This window comes from Gopherus evgoodei, chromosome 21, assembly GCF_007399415.2.
Source record: "Gopherus evgoodei ecotype Sinaloan lineage chromosome 21, rGopEvg1_v1.p, whole genome shotgun sequence".
Lineage (NCBI taxonomy): Eukaryota > Metazoa > Chordata > Testudines > Testudinidae > Gopherus > Gopherus evgoodei.
Genome location: NC_044342.1, coordinates 10,138,136 through 10,164,019, shown reverse-complemented (window position 1 = coordinate 10,164,019; position 25,884 = coordinate 10,138,136). Strand labels below are relative to the sequence as shown.

Below are 25,884 nucleotides of genomic sequence, written 5' to 3'. Positions count from 1 at the left end.
TGAAGGCTATATAATTGATTATAATACAGAGATAGGCCTGAATCTTCTCACACTGTGGCTTAAATTTTTAATTCCAAGTTTATTGACTCTTAATCACATATGCAATATTTTTTTTTACTGAAATCACAGGTTTCTTATTTATTCCTGTCCATTTGTCATTCTCTATCATCAGCTGCCATCTAATGATCATAAGAACGAATACATAAAACACTGACCATATTAACCTTGGCTTCTCCATAGTGCCCATAATATACCATAGCCACCCCTTTCCCAGCCTTCGTCCTCTGCTATCCTGAGTATCCATTATACAATAAAGTGCACCTTTCCCATCCCTCACCCTTTGCTACCCCTCAATGCAGAGTTCAGCAACTGCTGCTCAAGCACATCTGGTTGCCCAAGGCATATTATTTCTTGTGCAGCTGGCACTGAAGCTGATATTGTGGTTTCCTCACTTGTATTTTTAGCAAGCTAACTAGAGTAGAGCTACCATAATGATGTCAACTGTCTATTCAATGCTCCCCTCACTCCTCCCCCTCCCCACTGCAGTGTATAAGTGCCTAGCTGTAGATTATTCACTCAGGCCTCTTTCCATCAGTCAGCCACTTTTGCTTCGTTAATCAGTGTAGATTATCAGCATTCCATTTTAATGCAAAAGCCAGTTTCCTTGGTTTACTGGAGTACTTTTCAAAGCCATGAATGCACTGAAATATTTTCACAGGGACTCACATATGCGAGGCCCCCACACAGATTTTGCACCGGTATAACTATTCTGGTTAGTGGTGTGAGTCTGTTACGGAAATCATTCTACCAGTACAATCTTTAGTATGGACACAGTTAACCAATGTTGCCATCCCTTATGCTGGTATAGGTTATTCCCCTTCCCATAGGGGGATCAACTATACTGATATCAGCAGCTTTACATCAGTATAATTGCATCATAGAATCATAGAATATCAGGGTTGGAAGGGACCTCAGGAGGTCATCTAGTCCAACCCCCTGCTCAAAGCAGGACCAACCCCCAACAAAATCAGTCAGAGTAGATGAGTGGCCCCTTCAGGGCACTCCCTGGAGGCATTCAGGCAAGTCCGAATGTAGCTCTTCACCTCAGTTGCTCTTCTTTGTTCCCTAAATAAACTCTTCCCAGGTTTGTCCAGTCTCATAACAACAGTCGTCATTTAGGTTTCATTTATTTTCACTTATTAACTTAAATTTCAAACCTAAACACAGACATCTTCCCTCCAGCTTCCTACACCCCAAACTGCTCCCATCTCCTGTGAGTCTTGCCCACCTTAGCACCCTTCTCCCAGCTCTTCCTAGATAGAGCAATTCCCCCAGTCTCTGGGTTTTCCCTCATTCACTCTCTAAAGTTTCTCTTCAGCCTCCTGAGTTTGCCTCTTCCCACATCCCCCTTCTGTCCTTTTATTGGAAATTGCCTGATTCCCCTGAGGTGGGGACCCTTCTCTAACCAGGGCTGGCTTGGCTCCTGGCTTTCCAGTCCATAGGCGTGTGGCCCTATCACAGGTAAGTTCCCCGTAAATAGAATATCATATCCCAAAACTGCTACCAAGGCACCATTGCCATGCCTGGTAACATGCCCTGTGCCTCATATTCTATGAGAAATGGGGAATGTCTTTTCTGATTCATTATATATCCTTCTGTGGGAAGGGGAAGTCTTCCACCAGCCTGTGGAATCTGATATGGGTCCTAAAAACAATGAGTAACTGGTTTTTAGAGGGCTCTCTGTTTCCACTTTCTCCAGGGCTGTACGTCTGTAAGACCATGACATGAAACCCTATAATATAATGGAAACAGAACCTTGGACTTCAGCAGGCTTCGGTTCAGGCCCTATCCCAGCCTATGTTATATCTATTTTATTTTAAACTAAGGCAATTGATCAGTTAGCATTTTTCAACCACAAATTTCCTGCAAGTTTTCCTCAGGGCTTCCTTCACCTCTTTGTTTCTCAGGCTGTAGATGAGGGGATTGACCAGGGGAGTCAGGACAGTGTAGATGACAGAGAGCACTTTGTTGAACTCACTCAGGATGCTGGTCGTTGGGAACATATAGACAATTAGTAGAGTTCCATAATAAATGATCACCACAATGAGGTGTGACGAGCAGGTGGAAAAGGCCTTTTGCCTCCCGGTGGAGGATGGGATTCTTAGAATGGTCACAATGATACAAATGTAGGACATCAAGGTAAGCAGGAATGGGACCAGTGAGAAAATCAAGCAGAGTGTGAAAGCCAACATTTCCATCAGCTGAGGGTTATTACAGGAGAGATTTATCAGGGGGATAAGATCGCAAAAGAAATGGTCAATATGATTCGGGCCACAGAAAGTTAACTGGGATATTGACAGTGTTGTTATGCTATTACCTATGAAGCCACCTATCCAAGAGCCACCTGCAAGCTGGAGCCAGGCCTTGCCACTCATAAGGGTTGTGTAGTGCATTGGATTGCATATTGCTACATAGCGATCATAAGACATCACGGATAAGAGAAGGCATTCTGTGGCAACCAGAGAACCAAAGAAATATAATTGTGTGAGACACCCATTGAAGGAAATTGTCTTGTCCTCAGTGAGGAGACTGGCCAGCATCCTGGGTAGGATGGTGGAGCTGTAGCAGGTCTCCAAGCAGGACAAGTTGCCCAGGAAGAAGTACATGGGGGTGTGGAGGTGCTGATCACACACAACTAGTGCAATGATGAGGATGTTCCCGGCCATGGTTGCCATATACAGCACTAGAAACAGCAGGAAGAGAAGAATTTGCAGATCACAATGAGTCCAGAATCCCTGAAGGATGAATTCTGTGATGGACGTTTCATTTCCCTGTTTTGGGTTCGCCATGGGGTGTGACTACAGGAAATAAATTAATGTTGCAACATAAATGAACAACATCCACCCAAAAAATATCAGCATTTTTTTTCTTGTCTCTCTCTGATGGCTATTGGAACAATAGCTGAGTGGAGAATGGAAGCCAGGGGAGAGGAAATGACATCTCTCTTACCCATTGAATAGATTTCATATCTGAGCAGACTGCAGGTTAAAATAAAATGTTAATCTCTCTTGAAACCTGTGTAGTACCTTGACAGATGGCACAGATGGTGAAGAGGCTCAGATACAACAGTACAGACACACAGACAGATTAGACAGATATTGGTTCAAATAGTCACATCACTTCCTGGTGTCTAAAAGCAGAACAAAATAGGCTGCAGTTCTACTGCTGAAATGGGTCAGGATTTTATATTTTAGGGGAAGCCATAATAAAGAAATAAACCAAGCAAACAGGGCTGGGAATTGCAATGAGTGGGCAGCCAACTCCAAGTGAACTGCAAGAAAAATTGTCAGCCTTTGAAAATTGTATCCTGTCAGGGTTCCCTCCCCATTATTAACTCTAGGGTACAGATATGGGGACCTGCATGAAAGACTTCCTAAACTTATTCCTACCAGCTTAGGTGAAAAGCTTCCCCAAGGCACAAATCCTTCCTTGTCTTTGGATGATACAGCTGCCACCACCAAGTGAGTTAGACAAAGATTCAGGAAAAGTACCACTTGGAGTTCTTCTTTTCTCAAAATCTCTCCCAAGCGCTTCACTCCCTTTCCTAGGGTGGCTTGAGAATAATATAACAAGGTGAGCACAGACCAGCCCCTTGGGTTTTTAGGACACTAAAACCAATCAGGTTCTTAAAAGCACAACTTTATTATAAAGAAAAAAGTAAAAGAAGCACTTCTGTAAAATCAGAGTAATAAGATTTAAAGCACAGAGGATTTCCTTCTAGGCAAAACTTCAAAGTTACAAAAAACAGGAATAAACTTCCCTCTTAGCATAAGAAAAATTCACAAGCTAAAACAAAAGATAATCTAACACATTTCCTCGCTATTACTTACAATTTTTGTAATATTGGATGCTTATTTCAGGTAGGGTTTTAGGATATGGTTTTTCCTGCCCTGGTCCCTCTCTGTCCGAGAGACCAACAAAGAGGACCCAAACAAAACATCCTCCCACAGATTTCAAAAGATCTTCCCTTTTTGGTCCTTTTGGTCAGCTGCCAACCACGTTATTTGAGCTTCTTAACCTGTAACAGGCAAAGGAGGGATTTTATGATACACTTAGGGACCTAGACAAATTAGAGGATTGGGCCAAAAGAAACCTGATGAGGTTCAACAGGGACAAGTGCAGAGTCCTGCACTTAGGACGGAAGAATTCCATTCACTCTTACAGACTAGGGACCGAATAGCTAGGAAGCAGTTCTGCAGAATAGGAACTAGGTGTTACTGTGGACAAGAAGTTGGATATGAGTCAACAGTGTGCCCTTGTTGCCAAGAAGGCTAACGGCATTTTGGGCTGCATAAATAAGGGCATTGCCAGCAGACCGAGGGACATGATTATTCCCCTCTATTCGATGTTGATGAGGCCTCATCTAGAGTACTGACTCCAGTTTTGGGCCCCACACTACAAGAAGGCTGTGGAAAAATTGTCCAACGGAGGGCAACAAAAATGATTAGGGGGTTGGAGCACATGACTTATGAGAGGCTGAGGGAACTGAGATTGTTTAGTCTGCAGAAGAGAAGAATGAGGGAGGATTTGATAGCTGTTTTCAGCTACCTGAAAGGGGTTTCCAAAGAGGATGGATATAGATTGTTCTTAGTGGTAGTAGATGACAGAACAAGGAGTAATGGTCTCAAGTTGCAGTGGGGGAGGTTTAGTTTGGATATTAGGAAAAACTTTTTCACTAGGAGGGTGGTGAAGCACTGGAATAGGTTACCTAGGGAGGTGATGGAATCTTCTTCCTTAGAAGTTTTTAAAGTCAAGCTTGACAAAGCCCTGGCTGTGATGATTTTGCTGGGTATTGGTCCTGCTTTGAGCAGTCGATGGGAGAGCGATCCAGGCTTGATTTATCACATCTACACTACATGCAATAAATCGATCCCCGATAGATCGATCACTACCCGCCGACCCAGGGGGTAGTGTAGATGTACCCTTAGCTGCATGTTTATGACATATCCTAAACAAAGAAGAATGTCTGTCCTTCCCTGTGGTAATATTCCATTGTCCTGCACTAGGATACTTGGCATATAAAGACCCAGCAGAACTTCCACTTTATGCAAAAAGGAATAAAATCTGAAATACCCTGTAGTTAGACCCCAGATGTGAAAATGTTATTACTGGTCATACAGTTATCCAATCTTTACTTAAAAAACCAAAACACCAGGTAGAAACCACCAGTTTAGCTAGAAAAGTACCCTCTTTTGCATGAATGATTTCTGTTGGAAATTTGTAACAAACATTTCTTATTATTACAGCAGTGGAGAACCCAAATTTCCATTTCATGGGCAATTCCATGATATCAAATGTTGCATTTAATTCCAATTTTGACTTTAAAATGTAGTGATTATTAATTTTATTTATAGATTTATGTTTTGCATTGCCAAAATGTTATCTTTGATTGCATTTTACTAGCATATTTTAAAAGTATTTAAATTAAATTTATTTTTATTTTATTTAATTTTATAAACCAAAATACAACTTTATTTCCTAAAGAAAATTTTGCAGAAATAAATATGTTGCCATGGAGTCTATTGATCTTGACCAATTGCTATTTTCTCACAGAAAAATATTCCATCAGTTTTTATCATCTCTACATTTTGTTCTTTTTGCTTTGTGTTTGGTTAAACATATGAATTTTGTCTCACTTTTTGTTTGCAACTGTCTTATCTGCCACTATTGTTTCTTTTGCATTACTAATCCTTAGAGAGACAGGATGGGTGAGGTACTAGCTTTTATTGCACGAATTTACTATTCCTTATTAACTGGTAAGTAAGGACATGATTCTGCACAGAGTTAATTTTACATCCCAGGAAAAATTCTCTTCATTCTGAGCTATCTCTCACTGCAGTTAAAGATAAAATTTCCACTGACTTCAAGACTTAGATCCTTTGATTTTAATGGGTTTTGGCCCACTAATCCCATTAGCCTTCTATGAAACTTATAGCTTGGCTTGGCATCATTCAATCAATAGATGTTGGTAAATGTTGATCTCAGCTGACACCACCAACAAAAAATATCAATAACAGTTGGTGTTAGTGCAGCCTTTCCCCCCACGCCCACCCTGTACCTTGTGCCTGCTGGGATGGTTTCAGCAGCTTTGTGACAATGCAAAGAACCCTCTGCACCCAGCCGTCACTGCAGCGAGTGAGTGGGGCAGTGACAGCTAGGGTGACCAGATAACAAGTGTGAATAATCAGGACAGGGGGTAGGCTGACAGCGGAGCTGTGGAGGGCTTCTTGCACATCCATGAGGCTGGTGACACCCATCCCTTCAGGTGCAAGGTGCAGGGACGACTGGTCAGATCTAAGACCCCCGGTCTGGGCTGTGAAAGGGAAGAAGGGTGCCTGGATGCGGTCTGGTCCACCCCGTTGCTGAATGGCTTCTGGCCATCACTGGAGCCATTTAATTATGCAGTCACTACCCCTGTGACCAGGGGGTTTGTCATCCTCCTCCTCCTCCTCTCAGCCCTGGCCATGGAAAGTTGATGCCCTGGGGCAGTGATGCCTTCCCTGCACCTTTGACCCAAGGGCCTTGGACCTCTTGCCCAAGCAGGAAGCCACCAGTAAGCTACTGGTCACTGCTGGGAGCCCCTGGCAGCCCTGTTGTAAGAGCTTACTTAACCCTAATCCTAACCCTACCCCTGCCACCCATTGAATTTCCTGTAGTAATTAAAACAGCAAAAAATCAGAGAAAAAAAATCAATAATAGTCAGCAAAATTGCATTAAAAAAATCTAAATTCTGCGAAGCCTACTCATAGCCAATGTCTCCTCCTCAAGCACTGAGCACAGCAGCAAATATCAGCTCTGTTTTACCCATACCATCTTGTTAACACTCGCCATGCCCCAGCAAAGTCTCTGGCAGTGGAATGATAGTTGCTTCAGGGTTTGAAGAGCTTGCCTTGGACTTGAGAGATGTTAGTTCAATTCCCTCCTTTGTAACAAAATCTATGTATGACTTTTAGAACAGATTTTCAAAGCTCAGTAGGTACCTAAAAATGTGGATTGGTGCCGGATTGGGTGCAGTACCTTATGCCCATTGATTTCAACTCCCCCTAAGGGTGTCTGCATCCCTCTATACATCTGCCCCTCTGTGTGCCAGGTCCCCATCTGTAAAGATGGGACAATAGCTCTTCATGGGGTAGTGGGAGGCTAGATACATTCAAGACAGTGAGGTGCCCAGATACCATGGGTATGGGGACCAGATAAGGAGCTAGGATAGCCGAGGTGACAGGTCTTGCCTTTTTCAAAACGCAGTCCTTTTGCATTGAGTGGGGATTTTGAGCGAGATCCTAATTAGTTACCTAACAAGGTTTCATTGCTTCAAAAACCTCGAGCTTCAAGAAGAAGGGCTGAAAAGGTTGATTTACCTCTAAGGTGGGTCAGTCAGCATCTGGAGTCTGCTGTCACCTCTTCACTCAGCATTTCAGGAGTCAGGATCCAGGTTATTCAGTCCAGCTTCTCTCCCCACCGCATTCATGTGCTTCCGTGTTCCCTGTAAATAGACCATAATATCCCAGAACAGCTATCAAGGTTCCTTTGCCACATGTAGTAATGCACATAGTTCCTCAGACCCTTTGCCGAATGGGGAAGGTCTTTTCTGATTCATTATATATCCTTCTGTGGGAAGGTGCAGTCTCCCGAGGCGCGTCTGCTGTGGAGAATGTAACAGGCAGGGAAAAATTGGTATTTGGTTTGTTTTTAGAAAATGTCAGTAGAGTCAAACCTCTAATTTCAAAGGGAAAGTCCTAGAGAGGGAAGAAATTTCTAATCCTAAAATTAATCTCTCTTTTTATTGGGTGAATGCTATGATGACTGTCAAGAAATAATGAACTAATTCTACATTTTACATCAGACATTTTCAAATCTGCCTATGTGATTTATACACTGATTTCTTATTTATTTTCCTTTGGCAGCTTTGAAAAATCTCAGCATACTTAGCTGAGCTTGCACTTTCTCTGAACAAACCTCCTGTTGCCCTCGATAGCAGGAAACACAAGTGCCCATTCCCCATCCAATAAACTTACTCAATAAGTTCAGGTAATATTTAAAAAAAATTCTAAAGCATTTAGGAGCCTAACTCCCATTTTCAAAAGTGCCTTAAGGTACTAAAGGCTTAGCAGCCTAAACCTCATTGAAAGTCAACAGATTTTAGGCTCCTAAAACACCTTTGAAGTTCACTTAAGTATTTTTGAAAATGTTGTCTGATAATTACTCAGATAAAATGCAAGGACAACAAGGTGCTTTACACATTTAGGCTGGGATTTTCAAAGGGGGGGTAATATACACAATAAACACCCAACTCCCATGACACTGCTATGAGAGTGTGGCACCTAACACACTCAGGCTTCTTGGAAAAGCCGAGACAATAGAATCACGAAGGTCAGAGACCTGAGATTATAAAATGCAAACAATTTCTTCCCAAATCCCTGACAAGTTTCAGACTCACATGGATATTCAGTGCCACAGCAATTATACAAATTAGATAATCTTGTATCAGAACAATAGGCCTCTAATTGGTCAACTGGAATGTGTGATAACCAACAGAATAGTACTGATTCCATCCAGTAGAAGAAAAGTGTTTTATACGTTGATACTAGCCAAATCATGGTCCAATTTGGCTACAGTCAATATAATCATTTCAGTTGTGTGTATTGCAATATATTCTGCAATTTGAATACAAAACTGTCCTTTTTCAGCACGAACTTTGACATACTGTCACTTCTTGCCATGAAGTAAATGTTTGCTCCAGCCTTTACAGATGAACACAAAGATTTATATCTGAATGCAAAACAAATGAGAAGACTATTATTCCCAGTGCTCTTCTAGCATAATCTGCTTCTTAACCATGTAATAAGGTCTGATTCCAATTTAAAACCAGTGTGAATAATTTTTTGTGTCAGCAAAGCTTTGTTGTTCATAATGCCTAAATGTTGAACTTTTGGGCTCACATAATTGTATTTTGGTAAAAGGTGTTCTTTTGTTGTTATTTAATTAATCTCTGACAAACATACTAGCGAGGGATGAAATCTCATTGCCAAATTCTTTATAGAATACATGTCTAAACTGAAAAATGGCTATAATACAAGGGATAGACCTGAATCATCCCACACCAGAGCTTACATTTTTATATCCAAATGTATTGACTCTTAATCACCTAAGCAATATTTTAAACTGAAATCTCAGGGTTAACAATTCTTACTGTCTATTCGCCATTCCATACGATCAGCTGCGATCTAGAGATCATTAGAAAGGATACCTAAAACATTGGCCACATTAACCTTTCCTTCCCCCCTAGTGCCCATTATACAGTATAGCTGGCTCTCCCCACCCCCTCAGCCTCTGCTGCCCCTAGTGCCTATTATACAGCATAGCCACCCCTTTCTCAATCTTTTCTATCCCTAGTATCAATGCTACAGTAGAGCTGCTCCTTTCCCATCCCTCACCCTCTGCTGCCCCAAGACTCCCTTTGCCCATGGTACATTTTTGCTTGTCCAGCTGGCACTGAAGCCAGTACCACGGTTCTCTCATTTATATATTTTTGCGAGCTAGCTAGCATATGGCTTCAGTGGCTATGTTTATAGGAGTTAGCACTAACACTCCTGGCTGCAGTGTAGATACACTCCAAGGGTCTAAGCTGTGAATTATTCACTCTGGCCTCTTTGTCAGTTGGCTGCTTTTAATTTGGTAAATCACAATAGATTATCACATACCATATTAATGCAGAAACAAACTACAGTAATATAGGCTAGATAAGGAGTCAGCAGCTTTTCAGAAGTGGTGTGTCAAGTCTTCATTTATTCACTCTGATTTAAGATTTCGCATGCCAGTAATACATTTTAACGTTTTTAGAAGGTCTCTTTCTATAAATCTATAATATATAACGAAACCATTGTTGTATGTAAAGTAAATAAGGGTTTTAAAATGTTTAAGAAGCTTCATTTAAAATTAAATTAAAATGCAGAGTCCCCTGAACTGGTGGCCAGGACCCGGGCAGTGTGAGTGCTGCTGAAAATCAGCTCGTGTGCTGCCTTCGGCACGTGCGCCAGAGGTTGCCTACCTCTGGGCTAGATGGAGGTTATATAACTAGTTGAAAAACCTCTCTCAAAGAGTAATCGTCAAATCGTACTTAAGATGGAAAGGCATATTGAGTGGGGTCCTGCAGGGATTGGTCTTGGGTCCGGCTCTGTTCAGTATCTTCATTGATGATTTAGATAATGGCATAGAGATTACATTTATAGCATTTGTGGATGATACCAAGCTGGGAGAGTTTGCAAGTGCTTTGGAGGATAGGATTAAAATTCAAAATGATCTGGGCAAACTGGAGAAATGGTCTGAAGTAAAGAGGATGAAATTCAATATGTACAAATACAAAGTAATTTACTGAGGAAGGAACAATCAATTGTACAAATACAAAAAGAGAAATGACTGCCTAGGAAGGAGTACTGTGGAAAGGGATCTGGGGGGGTTATAGTGGATCACCAGGTAAATCTGAGTCAACAGTGTAATGCCATCAGAAAAAATTATGGCTGTCAAGCCATTAAAAAAAATTTATCATGATTAATTGTGTGATTAGTCACTCTGTTAAAAATATAGAATACAATTTATATAAATATATTTGGATGTTTTCCGCATTTTCAAATATATTGATTTTATTTAGAACACAGAATATAAAGTGTACAGTGCTCACTTAATTTTTTATTACAAATATTTGCATTGTAAAAAAGAAACAGTATTTCAATTCATTTAATACAAGTAATGTAATGCAATCATGAAAGTTGAATTTACAAATGTAGAATTATGTACCATAAATAACTGCATTCAAAATTAAACAATGTAAAACTTTAGCGCCTACAAGTCCATTCAGTCCTACTTCATGTTCAGCCAATCAAGTTTGTTTACATTTTCAGGAGATAATGCTGCTCGCTTCTTATTTACAAGAACACCTGAGCGCATCTGGCGTTGCAAGATACTTATGTGCCAGATGTGCTAAAGATTCATATGTCCCTTCATGCTTCAACCACCATTCCAGATGGCATACGTCCATGCTGATGATGAGTTCTGTTCGATGATGATCCAAAGCAGTGCAAACTGACACATGTCCATTTTCATCATCTGAGTCAGATGCCTCCAGTAGAAGGTTGATTTTCTTTTTTGGTGGTTTGATTTCCGTAGTTTCTCTTAAAAGTGTTGCTTTTTTAAGACTTCTGAAAGCATGCGCCACACCCCATCCCTCTCAGATTTTGGAAGGCAGGTTTGGAAGATTCTTAAATCTTGGGTCGAGTGCTGTAGCTATCCTTAGAAATCTCATATTGGTACATTTTTTATGTTTTGTCAAATCTGCAGTGAAAGTGTTCTTAAAAAGAATAACATGCTGGGTGATCATCTGAGACTGATATAACATGAAATATGTGGCAGAATGCAGGTAAAACAGACCAGGAAATGTACAATGCTCCCCCAAAGAGTTCAGTCACAAATTTAATTAACACATTTTTTTTTTAACAAGCATCATCAGCATGGAAGCATGTCCTCTGGAATGGTGACCGAAGCATGAAGGGGCATATGAATGTTGAGTAGCATTTTCTCCTCTAAAATGTAAACAAACTTGTTTGTCTTAGCAACTGGCAGAAAAAGAAGTAGGACTGAATAGACTTGTAGGATCTAAAGTTTTACATGTTTTATTTTTGAGTGCAGTTATGTAACAAAAAAATCTACATTTGTAAAGTTGCACTTTCACAACAAAGAGATTGCACTACACCAGTGATTCTCAAACTTGGGCCGCTGCTTGTTCAGGGAAAGCACATGGTGGGCCTGACCAGTTTGCTTACCTGCTGTGGTCCTCAGGTTCAGCCGATCATGGTTCCCACTGGCCGCGGTTTGCGTCTCTAGGCTAATGGGGGCTGCGGAAAGCGGCTCAGGGCGAGGGATGTGCTGTCTGCCGCTTCCCGCAGCGCCCATTGGCCAGTGGGAACCACTATCGGTCAAACCTGAAGATGCGGCAGGTAAAAAAACTAGCCCAGCTTTCCCTGACCAAGCAGCGGCCCAAGTTTGAGAACCACTGCACTCCAGTACTTGCATGAGGTGAACTGAAAAATACAATTTCTTTTGCTTATCATTTTTACAATGCAAATATTTGTAACGCGAATAATATAAAGTGAGCACTATACACTTTGTATTCTGTATTATAATTGAAATCCATATATTTGAAAATGTAGAAAAACATCCAAAAATTTTAATACATGTCAATTAGTATTCTATTGTTTAACAGTGCGATCCTGGTTCTGGAGCATGGTTGACAAACACAGGTCTCCTGGCCTAAAGGTGGGGAGGCTGCCACCCCAGGGTTGAGAGGGCAATGGGGTAGGGAGACCCTGGCCCACCCGAGTCCACGGGGTCCCAGTCCATGGCCCTAAGAGTGGCAGAGTAGTCCACCACTGAGTCAGCGGGGATCCACCTGCAATACGCTGACCTGGTATCAGGTCAATACTCAACCAGACAATGGTCTATTTCCCTGGGCTACTTCCTGCATCCTTGGGGTTTGATACCACCATACTTTGATTGTTCTCTGTCTCCTCAGGTAGCTCTGGCCAGACCTCAGGTGGCAGCCCCAGCAGCTCCTCAGTGTCTCAGTCAGCTGGCGACCCAGAGAAAACTGGCCAGTCCTCAGTTCGGCAGGGGTTCTCTGCAGATTCTAGCAGCTCGCAGGATGCCTCTGTCTCCCTTGGATGCTCCAGCCCAGCTAAGCTGCAAGACCTGCCTTTTATACTTCTGCTTCCAACTACCGTTGGGGCGGGCATGGCTTTTATGGTTCTGCACACCAGAGGGCATGTTGTCATTCCTTCCTGTCAATCTCTGAGGGAGGCCACTCCTCCTTGCTATAGTACAATATGGAACAAAGAGTCAGGGTGGATTCAGAAGAGATTCACAACAAGTGCCTAGGGACACTATTCTGAACACTTACAATGTTTTCCACAGCTGGGGGCGACCAAAGCTGATATCGCACTATTGAGGGTAATGGAGGATGTAAGGGTGCAACTCCTGCATGCATGTGGCGTCAGACTGGGTCTGTATGCTGCTCGCCTTTGTGCTATTTTCGTTCCTGCTGAAGTAATTGCCCATTGGCATGGCAGAGGTTCCTATGGGGGGGGAGGAGTAGTGGGGCGGTGCCCCAGTTCCTGAGAAAAAGGGCTGAAACAGGCCAGAGAGGCTGCGCAGACCAGCAGACAATCAGCAAAGGCCTGGGAATTGCCAAACAGGGCAGAGGAGGAGACAGCCAATCAGGACCGCCCTGGATCCTATATAAAGGCAGTTACTCCCTGACTAGTGAGGGAGGAGGACTGGCTCCTGAGCTAAGGAGTAGCATCTTGCACAGACCAGTGCTGGGCAGGCTTCGGGGAGCAGAGTGGAGCTCCGGCCCAGTTACCTGCCAGGCTGCAGCCCCTGCTAAGAAGAGTCGAGATGGTGCATAGGGCCAAAGGGGAAGTGGCCCAGGAAAACTAGACAGACTAGAGGGCAGAGAAGGAGGACAGAGGGAAGCTGCCTCTAGAGGGTCCCTGAGTCAGGACCCAGCGTAGCGGGTGGGCCTGGGTCCCCCCTTCCCCCTTTGCACTGCACCTGGCCACTGAGCAGTGGGGCCGAGACAGACTGCAACTTGCCTCTGAGACAAGGGACCTAGACTCTAGGGCTGTGGTTGGCCACCGAGGCAGGTACAGACAGAGGGACTGCTGTTAAGACCCCCCTGGAAGAGGGTAAGACTGGAGTAGCAGGAACTGCTGGAGGACAATGTCCTGAAGTGGACGAAGAGTGTCCTGAAGGGGGTACTGCTGAGCGAAGAGAAGTCCCACAGCAGCAGTGTCCTAGGGCAGCAGAGCAGATGATGGGCAAGACACCACGCGTCGAGGGTGGCCCGCAGCAGTAGAGATCTAATTCCCAGAGCGAGCAGCAGGAGGCGCCAGTGGTGGTGAGTCAAACCCTGACACAGAGGAGAAAAAACTAAGCAGATCTTCCAAAGAACCTTTGGCAGAGAATTGCAGAGTACCTTCAGGAAAATTTCCTAGAGCTCACAATGGAGAATTCCTGGGAGATCCTTGGGTGTATTAGCAAACTTTTCTGCAGGGCCCCCAGTGAGTAGCAGCACAGGGGAAAGAGATGCAGAGGCAAACAGTACCTAGTATTCTTAATCTTTATCCCTTCTTCCACTTGCATCATGTAACTAAATAAAGGACACATCTACCTCATGTCATTGTGCAATATCAAACCAAAATGAACATTTATCAGAGCTTCCCTCTCCCTCTCTTCAGGTACACCAGAGCCAGAGTATTGGGACTGGCTAGACCCCTCTGTAGTTTAGAAAGAGGTCCTGGCTTGCCAGGCCTCCAGACAACCCTATCGTCTGTCCCATGTCATCCTCCAACTTGACTGCCTCATCCTCCACTTCATCCTTGGCTTTGACTCCACGAGCTGCTGCCTCCAGTCCCTGCAAGGTATCCATAGGGCTCCTGGAGGTGGAAGTGAAGTTGCTGCCAAGGATGATGTGTAGCTCCTTGTAAAAATGGCGTGTATTTCGCACTGCTCCAGAGTGATGGCTGACTTCCCTTGCCTTCCGGTACGCCTGCCTCAGCACCTGGATCTCAGCACAGCACTGCTGCATGTCCCTTTCATGAGCAATCTGCTTGTAGGTATCAAAGTTTCTATGTCTGGATCACAGCTGCAACTGCACAGACTTTTCCCCACAGACCCAACAAATCTGGGGAGTTCCTGCATTTGCTGCGATAAACCAGCACGGTCAGCTTGGAAGATGTTAAGTGAGTTGTCTACATCAAGCAAATAGGAAGTGGAATATCAAAAAATCCTGAGCCTTTAAACAGTGCATACATGTGATACATACCTGTGTAAATGCAGGGCAGCAGAGTTGAAACTGCTGATCAGAGCAGTCATGATGGCATTGTGGGACACATCCCGAAGGCCATGAAAGGTGACATGACAAGCGTAGTGTCTACACCAGCATTTCTCAAATGAGACCACTGTAGCCGCATGCAACCACCAGGGGCTCTTCTTGAGGCCACAGCCTCCTGGACAGTGATGGGGGGTGGAGGGAGCAAAGCAGTGGTACCTCTCCTGGGGCTGACAGCAGGGGTTGGGCCCTGTCCCTTTCTGTAGCCAAAACACCAGATGAGCAGGCAGCTGATGTGAGCTCCCCACATTCCCAGGGGCAGCAGGGCTTGGGCTTCTGGCTTCCACCCTGTGGTGGCAGGTTCTGGCTGTGAGGCTCCATCTCGTGGCTGCAGAGCTTCAAGCTCAGGCCGCAGGCTAACCAACCCACCATTGTCTCTGGATCCCACCACTTCCCTCGGCCCTCTGTCACCTCTTGATCCCACCGCCTCCCTACCAATTTCTCTATCCAGGGTTTAATTTGTTGCCTGCCTTATGCCAGAGCTGAGTAAGACTGCTGTGAAAACTGATATTTGTATATTTGTTAATATCACTTTTCATTGCCTCCCTTCTAGATAGTAAGTTTGCTGTTTAAAGTTATATTAACAAGCGCCGTGAGGATGCAAATTAAGTAACTTTCATTTGATCTAAGATAAGATAACTTCAGCTGCGCTATTCTCATAGCTGAAGTTGCGTATCTTAGATCAATCCCCACCCCCCAGTGTAGACCAGGCCTAAAAAAAGGTATAAAAAAAACAAAAGAAACAACAAAAAAGACAAGCTCAAGCAAAGCACCTTATTTTGTTTCTATTCTGTCTAGTAAAGACTAGAGACAATTGTACATTATTTTTACTTCAGTCAGCAAAAAACCTTACTTAAACACATTACTATGATTTGGACATGCATATATGTATATTCGTTTTTCCTAAAGCATTATAGGAAAGATTGCTACAGTGACTACCAGCAAGAGTTTGTGGCCGCACTCTAAGGCTACCAACATTTTTCTTGTGAGAACTCCTGGTCAACACTGACTCTGTGTTGCTTTAACTTTGTTGTAAAATGACCGATGCCTCTCGTCGAGGTGGTTTTATTTTGTTGGCACAATGGCATGTTGCCTTGCCACAGGTGGAGATAGGCTGATATAGGTAAAGTGATGCAACTTCCACATATAGGTAAACCTTGACAGACTTAATCCTCACACTGTTTATGAAGGGGATAGATAAGGGGAAGCATGACAACAAAAAGAAAGAAAGAGAAGACTACGTTTAGTTCTTTTACTGCACAATGCTTTTGGTAACAGATACACAGTTATAAGGGTCTTCTAGAAAATGGTAAAACATGATAAGGAACTGGTGGAAACCATCCCCTGGGAGTGGAAGAAATTCTCAGGATAGTGGTTTAGCTATAAATGTACAGGCTGGATTTTCTCATAAGAGGCTGTTGTTAGGCACCCAAATCCCATGGTTGGTGAATGGTAGTTCAGCATCTAACACCCTTAGGTCCCATTGTCAATAATAACTGGACATGGTGGAGCAGATAGTGAACTGGATTGGATTTTGGATAATTGGTTTCTATTCCTTCTGAGTGACTCTGGACAGGTAACATCACCTCTTCCTGCCTTTGTTTCCCCAGCTATAACATGAGGACAAGGATGTAGACTTAGAGCTGGATTCATAAAGTGTTTACTTTGGGCATCTGGATCCCAGAATCTGCCTCCCCATCTAGGATTCACAAAGCCCAGGCTCAGCTGCTGGCAAACCCCGTAGGCACCTAAGTGTTTGCAGTAAAGGGGCCATAAGTGCCTCTAGAAATGCTCTTGGCAGCCCCACACCAGGTATCCAGACATTGAAGCCCCAGAGCGATAAACAAACCTAGGGAAAGTGGGCATTCCCCTGCCTGACTCACCTGTAGGGCCCCATCTGGCAGGGGAGGTGCCCAGAAGCTTTTGAAAATCCCCCTGGGCACCTAAGTATCTTGAAAAACTGGTCCTTAGTCATTGTTGAAAATGGGAAAATAAGAGGCTTGTGCTAGTGTCCTGTGTTCTGTGGCAAAAGTCAGGGAGTTTTCTTTTGCTTTTCTGTTCCTTTTGAATGATGCCTGGGAATGAAATGCACTATAAGGCACAAAGGTTAATTATATAATTACCTAACATTGGAGTTCCACGGTGACATTTCAACTTTATATTTTTATAATGTAGGTATATTGTGTGTAGGTATACATGTGTGTGCGCATACGTGTGTGTGTATATATAGCACTCTCTCACCCTACAATGAACGGATGCTTAGTGTTTCAGATAAGTCCATTTTGCTTGCACCCGCTCACTGAGCACAATCTTCCCTCATTGCCTGAATTTAGAGCAGCCACCAATTCATATCTCCCACCATCCCAGTAGTACTCACCTGTGGCATCTCACATAGGTCCTAAAAAGACTGGGGTCACAGATTTAAGAGATCTAACAGTCTCCACTTTCTCCCATGCCTGTGACTCTGTAAGAGCATGACATGAAGCCCAATAAATCTAACAGAAACATGACCTGGGACTACAGCAGGCTTTGTTCAGGCTCTATTCCAGCCCATGTAATATCTATTTTATTTTAACCTAAGGAACTGATAAGTTAGCATTGTCCAAACACAAATTTCCTGCAAGCTTTCCTCAGGGCTTCCTTCACCTCTTTGTTTCTCAGACTGTAAATGAGGGGATTTACCAGGGGAGTCAGGACAGCATAGACAACAGAGAGAAATTTCTTGAAGTCTCTGAAGATGTCAGTGGTTGGGAACATGTAGACTATTAGCAATGTTCCATAATAAATGGTCACCACAATGAGGTGGGAGGAGCAGGTGGAAAAGGCCTTTTGCCTCCCAGTGGTGGATGGGATTCTCAGGATGGTGGCGATGATGCAGATGTAGGATATCAAGGTAAGCAGGAATGGGACCAATGAGAAAATCAAGCTGAGTGTGAAAATCAACATTTCCATCATCTGAGGGTCATTACAAGAGAGATTTATCAGGGGGATAGGATCACAAAAGAAATGATCAATACCATTGGGACCACAGAAAGTTAACTGAGATATTGACAATGTTATTACGCCACCACATAGGAAGCCACCTGTCCAAGAGCCACCTGCAAGCTGGAGATATAACCTACCACTCATACGGGCTGTATAGTGCATTGGATTGCATATCGCTACATACCGATCATAAGACATCACGGATAAGAGAAGGCATTCTGTAGCAACCAGAGAACAAAAGAAATAATATTGTGTGAGACACCCAGTAAATGAAATAGTTGTGTCCTCAGTGAGGAGAGTGGCTAGCATGCTGGGCAGGGTGGCGGAGGTGTAGCAGGTCTCCAAGCAGGACAAGTTCCCTAGGAAGAAGTACATGGGGGTGTGAAAGTACTGATCAGCAACAACTAACACAATGATGAGGATGTTTCCAGTCACAGTTGCAGTGTAGATCAAGAGAAAGAGCAGGAAAAACAGGATTTGCAGTCCAGGAAGAGTCCCAAATCCCAGGAGGATGAATTCTGTGACAGTATGATTTCCCTCTTCTGGGTTTGTCATGGGGTATGTCACTGCGTGATATAAATGAAGCACATTCACTCAATAAAATGTCAGCATTGTTTGTATTTTCTCCTCAGCTGTCTACCGGAACACTAGCTGAGTGGAGAGTGGAAGCTATTGGCGGTGAAATGGGGAAAAATGGGGAAAAAGCCACCTCTCTTGACCACAGGAACAGTTTTAATATATGAGCAGATAGCATGTTCAACAAAATGTTAGTATCTCTGGAAACATGTATAGTAACTTCACAGATCACACCAAGTACTGATATACTATGGTGATGGGGCTCAGACTGAACAGTCGGGACGGCTCTAGGGATTTTGCCATCCTAAGCACAGCAGGCAGGCTGCCTCTGGCGGTTTGCCTGCGGAGGGACCGCTGGTCCTGCAGCTTCGGTGGATATCCCGCAGGTCCACCGAAACCGAGCAACCAGCGGACCCTCCGCAGGCAAGCCGCAGAGGGCAGCCTGCCTGCCGCCCCCTGCGGCTTGCCGCCCCAAGCACGCACTTGGCATGCTGGGGCCTGGAGTCGCCCCTGTGAACAGTAGAGAAACACCGATAGATATTGGCTTAATTAGATACTCCTTTCACTTTCTAGTGTATCAAAGCAGAGCAATGTCCTTTTGTAAGTTGCAGTTCCTCTGCTGAAATTGATGAAGATTTTTTTTATTTCAGGGGAAAACACAACAGAGAAACAAATCAAGGTGGGAATTGCAATGGGTGGGCAGCCAATTCCATGTGCATTGCCATGACAATGGGCAACCGAACTTTATCAGAGCAATTTGAATTTTTTTAATTCCAAACAGCTACATCCCTGTCCTTCCCTAGGACAATATTTCATTGTCTCATAGTAGGACACTGTACACAGAGACCCAATCTTCATTAAAAAATACACAAAACCAAAAAGCGCCATCTAGAAACCACCATGTTAGCCAGAAATGTATCATCTAGTGCAAAAAACATCTGTATAAAATTCAAAATGAGTGAAAAATGTGCTATTTTCATATTATGAGTTTTGTGGAACTCATATTTCCATTAATCAGTAATTGCAGATTTTTCAAATGTTGGTTTTCATTCCAGTTTTGAGGCCAGGACTGATATAAAGCTCTCAGCAAAAGTCAGGCTGTGAGCAAACATCAGGCTCTGCCTGCTTGCAAATTCACAGAATTCGGCAAGAACAGGCCTGACATTGCAGAAACACATTCCCAAGAAGTACTAGGCAGAGAGTACTGATGCAAACACATTCCAGAAGAGTGGTACCAGAACATCCCCATATCAGGGATGGTATAAAAACATTCCCCAAGGATAACAGGAACACACTGACCCCTCCTAAAAGATAAGGTCAGGATGACAGTGTGATGAATAGAGCCGTTTTGATTGAACAAACATGTACAAGGAGGTGGCTGCGAACTAGCCACGTCAGGCAGTAACTATGTCAGAGGTGCAATACGTAATTTGTTTGTATCAAGGTGTAAAGAGATATCTGTGAGATAGTGTCTTTGTCCAGCCAAGGGGAGGAATTGAAAGTCCTGCCATTCACTGAGCTGTGTCCATTGTCATGGGCATACATGTTTTCGTATCCTCATAGAGTCTGCCGCATTTTATTACCGTGCTTCATTAACAATAATCCTGGCTGGGTGCCTTTATACTTTAACGGATCTTCTAATCATTGGGTGCTTCACTCGAGGTCTGCTGTGCCAGCTGTCTGTACAGAGCTGGGGCAGCACTCAGGGAGAACACACATATGCAGCTGAGTATCTAACAACAAGTCCTAGCAGTGAGCTGACAGGTCTTTCATTTTTCCAAATTCAGTCATTTTGCGTTGGGTTGCGAGTTTTCAAGAGATTAGTGCCAAATTCCCCTTGGAGTGCCATAGGATTAGTTACCTAACAAACTTCTTAAATTTTATATTACTTTTATGTTCTTTTATATTTAATGTATTTTATTTGAATTGTATTATTTATACATATTTAAATATATTTTCTATTAATTTATTTTTCTATTATTTTGTTTCCCATTATATTATTTTACATACAATAACTTTTTTCCTCTGCAAAATTTTGTAGAAATTTATATTTTCCCACAGAACATTTTTATCTCAATGAACTGAAATTTTGATGGGAAAAATGTTGCATCTGAATTTTTTTTTCACCCCTAGCTTTTCTCTTTTTCTTCTTTTCCAGTGGTTAAATACATTTACTCCTCTCTCTCACTCTCTCTGTTTGTGGCTGTCTAGTCTGCCATTATTATTCCTTATTAACTGCTAAATAGGGACCTGATCATGCACAGAGCTATGTGCAGAATTAATTTTACACCTCAGGAATAATTCTGTTCAGTCTGTGCTTCCCTCACTGAAGTCTAAAATAAAATATCCTCTGATTTGAAAGATGGGACCCTTTGATTTCAGTGGGATTTGGACAGCTAACGACTTGAACCTTCTTTGAAACTTATAGCTCAGTTTGACAGGAATCTATTTCAATCAATAGATGTTGGTAAATTTTGATATCAGCTGACAGACTGAAATCATCAACAGAAAATATCAGTATCAGAAACACATTCCCAAGAAGTACTAGGCAGAGAGTACTGATGCAAACACATTCCAGAAGAGTGGTACCAGAACATCCCCATATCAGGGATGGTATAAAAACATTCCCCAAGGATAACAGGAACACACTGACCCCTCCTAAAAGATAAGGTCAGGATGACAGTGTGATGAATAGAGCCGTTTTGACTGAATAAACATGTACAAGGAGGTGGCTGCGAACTAGCCACGTCAGGCAGTAACTATGTCAGAGGCGCAATACATAATTCAGATGCAACATTTTTCCTATCAAAATTTCAGTTCATTGAGATAAAAATGTTCTGTGGGAAAATATAAATTTCTACAAAAATTGCAGCCTCCTCCCTTAGTCTTGCTCCTTTAAGGATGGTGTCACCGGCTGTCATAAACAGATAGTTACGGGTTTATGTCTCTTTTACCTGTAAAAGGTTAAGAAGCTCAGTAAACCTGGCTGACCCCTGACCATAGGACAAATAGGGGGACAAGATATTTTCAGATCTTGGTGGAGGGAAGTCTTTGTTTATGCTTTTTGTTTTTGGGTGTTGTTCGCTCTTGGGACTAAGAGGGACCAGATGTATACCCAGGCTCTCCAAATCTTTCTGAATCAGTCTTTCATGTTTCAAACTTGTAAAGTAGCCAGGCAAGGCGAAATAGTTTTAATTTTGTTTTCCTCGACTTGTAAATGTTGCTTTTGCTGGAAGGATTTTTACCTCTGTTTGCTGTAACTTTGAACCTTAGGCTAGAGGGGGTTTCCCCTAGGCTATATAAATCTAAGTACCCTGTAAAGCATTTTCCATCCTGATTTTACAGAGATAATTTTTACCTTTTCTTTCTTTAATTAAAAGCTTTCTTTTTAAGAACCTGATTGATTTTTCCTTGTTTTAAGATCCAAGGGAATTGGATCTGAACTCACCAGGGATTGGTGGCGGGAAAAGGAGGGGGGATGGTTAATTCCTCCTTGTTTTAAGATTCAAGGAGTTTGGATCTTTGTGAAGCCTCTCAAGGCAACCCAGGGAGGGAAAAATCTGGGGGAAAGTAGGGAGGATGGCTAATTTCTCCTTGTTTTAAGATCCAAGGGGTTTGGATATGGGTTCCCCAGGGAACGTTTTGGGGGAACAGAAAGCATGCCAGACACTAAATTCTGGCTGGTGGCAGTGTACCAGATCTAAGCTAGTAATTAAGCTTAGAAAGTTTCATGCAGGTCCCCACATTTGCACTCTAAAGTTCAAAGTGGGGAAAAAAACCTTGACACGGGCCCATTGACTGGCTAGAAGTCCTCTGCACCCAGCTGTCATGGGAGTGACACCCTCACTGGCCATGGTTCTCTGCTCCAGTGGGCCAAAGCATCCACAGTCCCTGCACCTTTCACCCTAGTGTCTTGGACTTCTCGGCTGGCAGGGAGCCAGCAGTGTCCCTGCTAGGAGCCCCCTGCAGTCCCATAGTCCTAACCCTGATGACCAAAACCCTACCCCTGCTGAATTTCCTGAAACTGTAAAAGTTAATATAGTAGGGGAAAAATAAAATTTTAGAGATAAAAATCCCCCCAATATTAATCCTCAAAAGAGCAAAAAGAAAAATCAAATTCTGCCAAGCCTATTTATAACCAATGTCTGCACCCAGAGCACTGAGCACAGCAGCAAACATCATCTCACATCATCTCACTATGGCTCCCAGATCCCCAAGGTGAGAACTGCCAGCAGGAGCCTAATCCTGTATGTAGTCAGGACAAAAGCATAGAGAGGATGAAGTCTTACCCAGTGTTTTAAGAGCTCACCTTAGATTTTAGAGATGTTGGTTCAGTTCTCTGCTTTGTCACAAACCTCTTGTGTGAGCTGCCAGCCAGATTTTCAAAGCGTATTGAAAATGCAGGTTTGTGCAGTACTAATGCCAACTGATTTCAAATCTCACTGGGGTGATTGTGTATTTAGGTGCCGAAATACTTCTGTAAATCTGTCCCTCTGTGTGCGAGTGCCCCATCTGTAAAGCAGGGATAACAACACCTTACAGAGTGGTGGGAGGATAGATACATTCAAGACAGTGGGGTGATCAGACACCATGGTGATAGGGGCCAAATAAGGAGCTAGAATAGCACTGAACTGACAGGTCTTTCATTTTTCCAAATTCAGTCGTTTTGCATTGGGTTGGGAGTTTGAGAGAGATTAGTGCCAAATTCCCCTTGTATTCCCATAGCATTAGTTACCAAACAAATTTACATTGCTTCCAAAACCTTGAATTTCAAGGAACAAAGGCGGGGTGGGGGGGAAGAGAAGGTTGATTTACCTCTAAGGTGGATCTATGAGAGCCCAGAGTCTCTGCTGTCTCCTCCTCACTAAGGATTTCAGGGACCAGAATCCAGATTATTCATTCCACCTTCTGTCCCCACCGCATTCATGTGCTTCCCTGTTCCCATTCAATAGAACGTCATAAGCCAGAATGTACCAAGTCTCCGTTCTCATGTCTGTCGTCAAATCAAGACAGTCTTTTCTGATTCATTATATATCCTTCTGTGGGAAGGTGCCATCTCCCGAGGCACGTCTACATGACAAACATAATGAGCAGGGAATTGTTAGTGTTTGATTTATTTTTAGACAATATTGGTAGAGTCAGACTTCTAGTCTCAAAGGGAAAGTCATGGAAAGAGAAAAACATTTTATCCTAAAACAAATCTCTGTTGACTGAGTGAATGCTATTGTGATTGTGAAGAAATAACTCATCAATTCTAGTAAAGTTTGCAGCTGACATTTTTGGCCTCATCTACACTATGGGTTAGGTTGAAGTTAGCTGTGTTAGGTTGATTTTAAAATGAATTCGTCTACACAACTAACCCCATTCCATCGACCTAAAGGGCTCTTAAAATTGACTTCTGTACTCCTCCCCAGTGAGGGGAGTAGTGCTAAAATTGATCTTGCTGGGTTGAATTACGGGTAGTGCAGACGCAAATCGATGATATTGGCCTCCGGGAGCTATCACAGAGTGCTCCAATGTGACCACTCTGGACAGCACTTCGAACTCTGATGCACTAGCCAGGTACACAGGAAAAGCCCAGGGAACTTTTGAATTTCTCTTCCTGTTTGGTTGGCGTGGCAAACTCAGCAGCACAGGTGACCATGTAGTTCCCTCAGAATCACAAATGCTCTACAGCATGGACCAAAAGGGAGATATTGGATCTGATTGCTGTATGGGGGGAGAAGCATCTGTACAGGCCAAAATACGATCAAAAACAGCATGTTTGACAGAGGGTACAAAAGGGACACACAGCAATGCCGCATGAAAGTTAAGATGCTCAGGCAAGCCTACCAAAAGATAAAAGAGGAAAACGCTCAGAGCCCCATACATGCTGCTTCTATGATCAGCTGTGTCATAACTATAAAGGGAAGGGTAACAACCCTCCTGTATACAATACTATAAAATCCCTCCTGGCCAGAGGCACCAGAATCCTTTTACCTGTAAAGGGTTAAGAAGCTCATGTAACCGGCTGACACCTGACCCAAAGGACCAATAAAGGGACATGATACTTTCAAATCTTGGGGGCTGTTTGGGTTCTTTGTTTTGGTGGTGTTCGCTTTTGGGACTAAGAAGGACTGGACATCAATCCATGTTCTACAAATCTTTCTGAGTCAGTCTCTCATATTTAAAACTTGTAAGTAACAGCCAAGCAAGTCATATTAGTTTAGCTTTGTTTTCTCAACTTGTGAATTTTACCTTTGCTAGAGAGAGGTTTATTCCAGTTTTACTGTAACTTTGAAACTAAGGTTAGAGGGGTTCCTCTGGGCTTTTTGAATCTGATTACCCTGTAAAGTTATTTTCCATCCTGATTTTACAGAGATAATTTTTTTAATAAAATCCTTCTTTTTTTAAGAACCTGACTGATTTTTCCATTGTCCAAAGACCCAGGGGTTTGGATCTTTGATCAGTTTGTAACCAATTGGTTAGGAATTATTTTCAATACTCCCCAGGAAAGTGGGTGTAAGGGCTTGGGGGGATATTTTGGAGAAAGAGGAACTCCAAGTGGTCCTTTCCCTATTTATTGTTAAATCACTTGGTGGTGGCAGCGTACCAGGTTTTAACCTAAGCTGGTAGAAATAAGCTTGGGAGTTTTCATGTGGGTCCCCATATCTGTACCCTAGAGTTCAGAGTGAGGAAGGAACCCTGGCAAGCTGCATGGCATTCTATGGGGGGACCCTACCACTACCACACCGCTGTCCGTGGACACCTGCAAGGGGAGAGTCTCATGCAACAGGGAGGAGGATTTTGTGGATGAGGAGGAGGAGGAGGAAGAGGAGGAGAAGAATGCGCAGCAGGCAAGTGGTCAATCTGTTCTCCCTGGCAGCCAAGACCTTTTCATCACCCTGGAGCAAATACCCTCTGAAGGCAGGATCCCCAACCCTGAAGCCGGAGAAGGCAGCTCTGGTGAGTTCACATTTGTAACTACAGTACAGGGTTTAAAAGCAATAGTGTTTAATGTTTGATTTGCCCTGAAGAATTGAGATGTATTTGCAGCCAGTACAGCTACTGGAAAAGTCTGTTCACATGTCTGGGGATGGAGTGGGAATCCTCCAGGGATATCTACATGAAGCTTTACTGGAGGTACTCTGAAAACCTTTGCAGAAGCTTTCTGGGGAGGACTGCCTTATTTCGTCCTCCACAATAGGACACTTTACCACGTCAAGCCAGTAGCAAGAAGTCTAGAATCATTGCAGCACAAACCATGGCAGCAAATGGTCCTGGGTTTTAGTTGAATTCAAACACCATTGAGTCTATATCTTCATGGTCACCTGGTTATAATA

At 43.2% G+C, this 25,884-nt stretch overlaps 1 protein-coding gene across 1 annotated transcript; it reads right to left on the bottom strand.

Moving 5' to 3' along the window:
• Positions 1-1,898: 1,898 nt before the first annotated feature.
• LOC115638024 (olfactory receptor 1020-like) lies at positions 1,899-2,849 on the bottom strand. The gene has a single exon (XM_030539623.1). It carries the CDS (start codon positions 2,847-2,849, stop codon positions 1,899-1,901), a length of 951 nt encoding a protein of 316 aa, XP_030395483.1.
• Positions 2,850-25,884: the final 23,035 nt, after the last annotated feature.

What these genes read in the sequence shown, in the direction of transcription:
- LOC115638024 (XM_030539623.1), bottom strand. Translation starts at nt 2,849, where the DNA reads ATGGCGAACCCAAAACAGGGAAATGAAACGTCCATCACAGAATTCATC.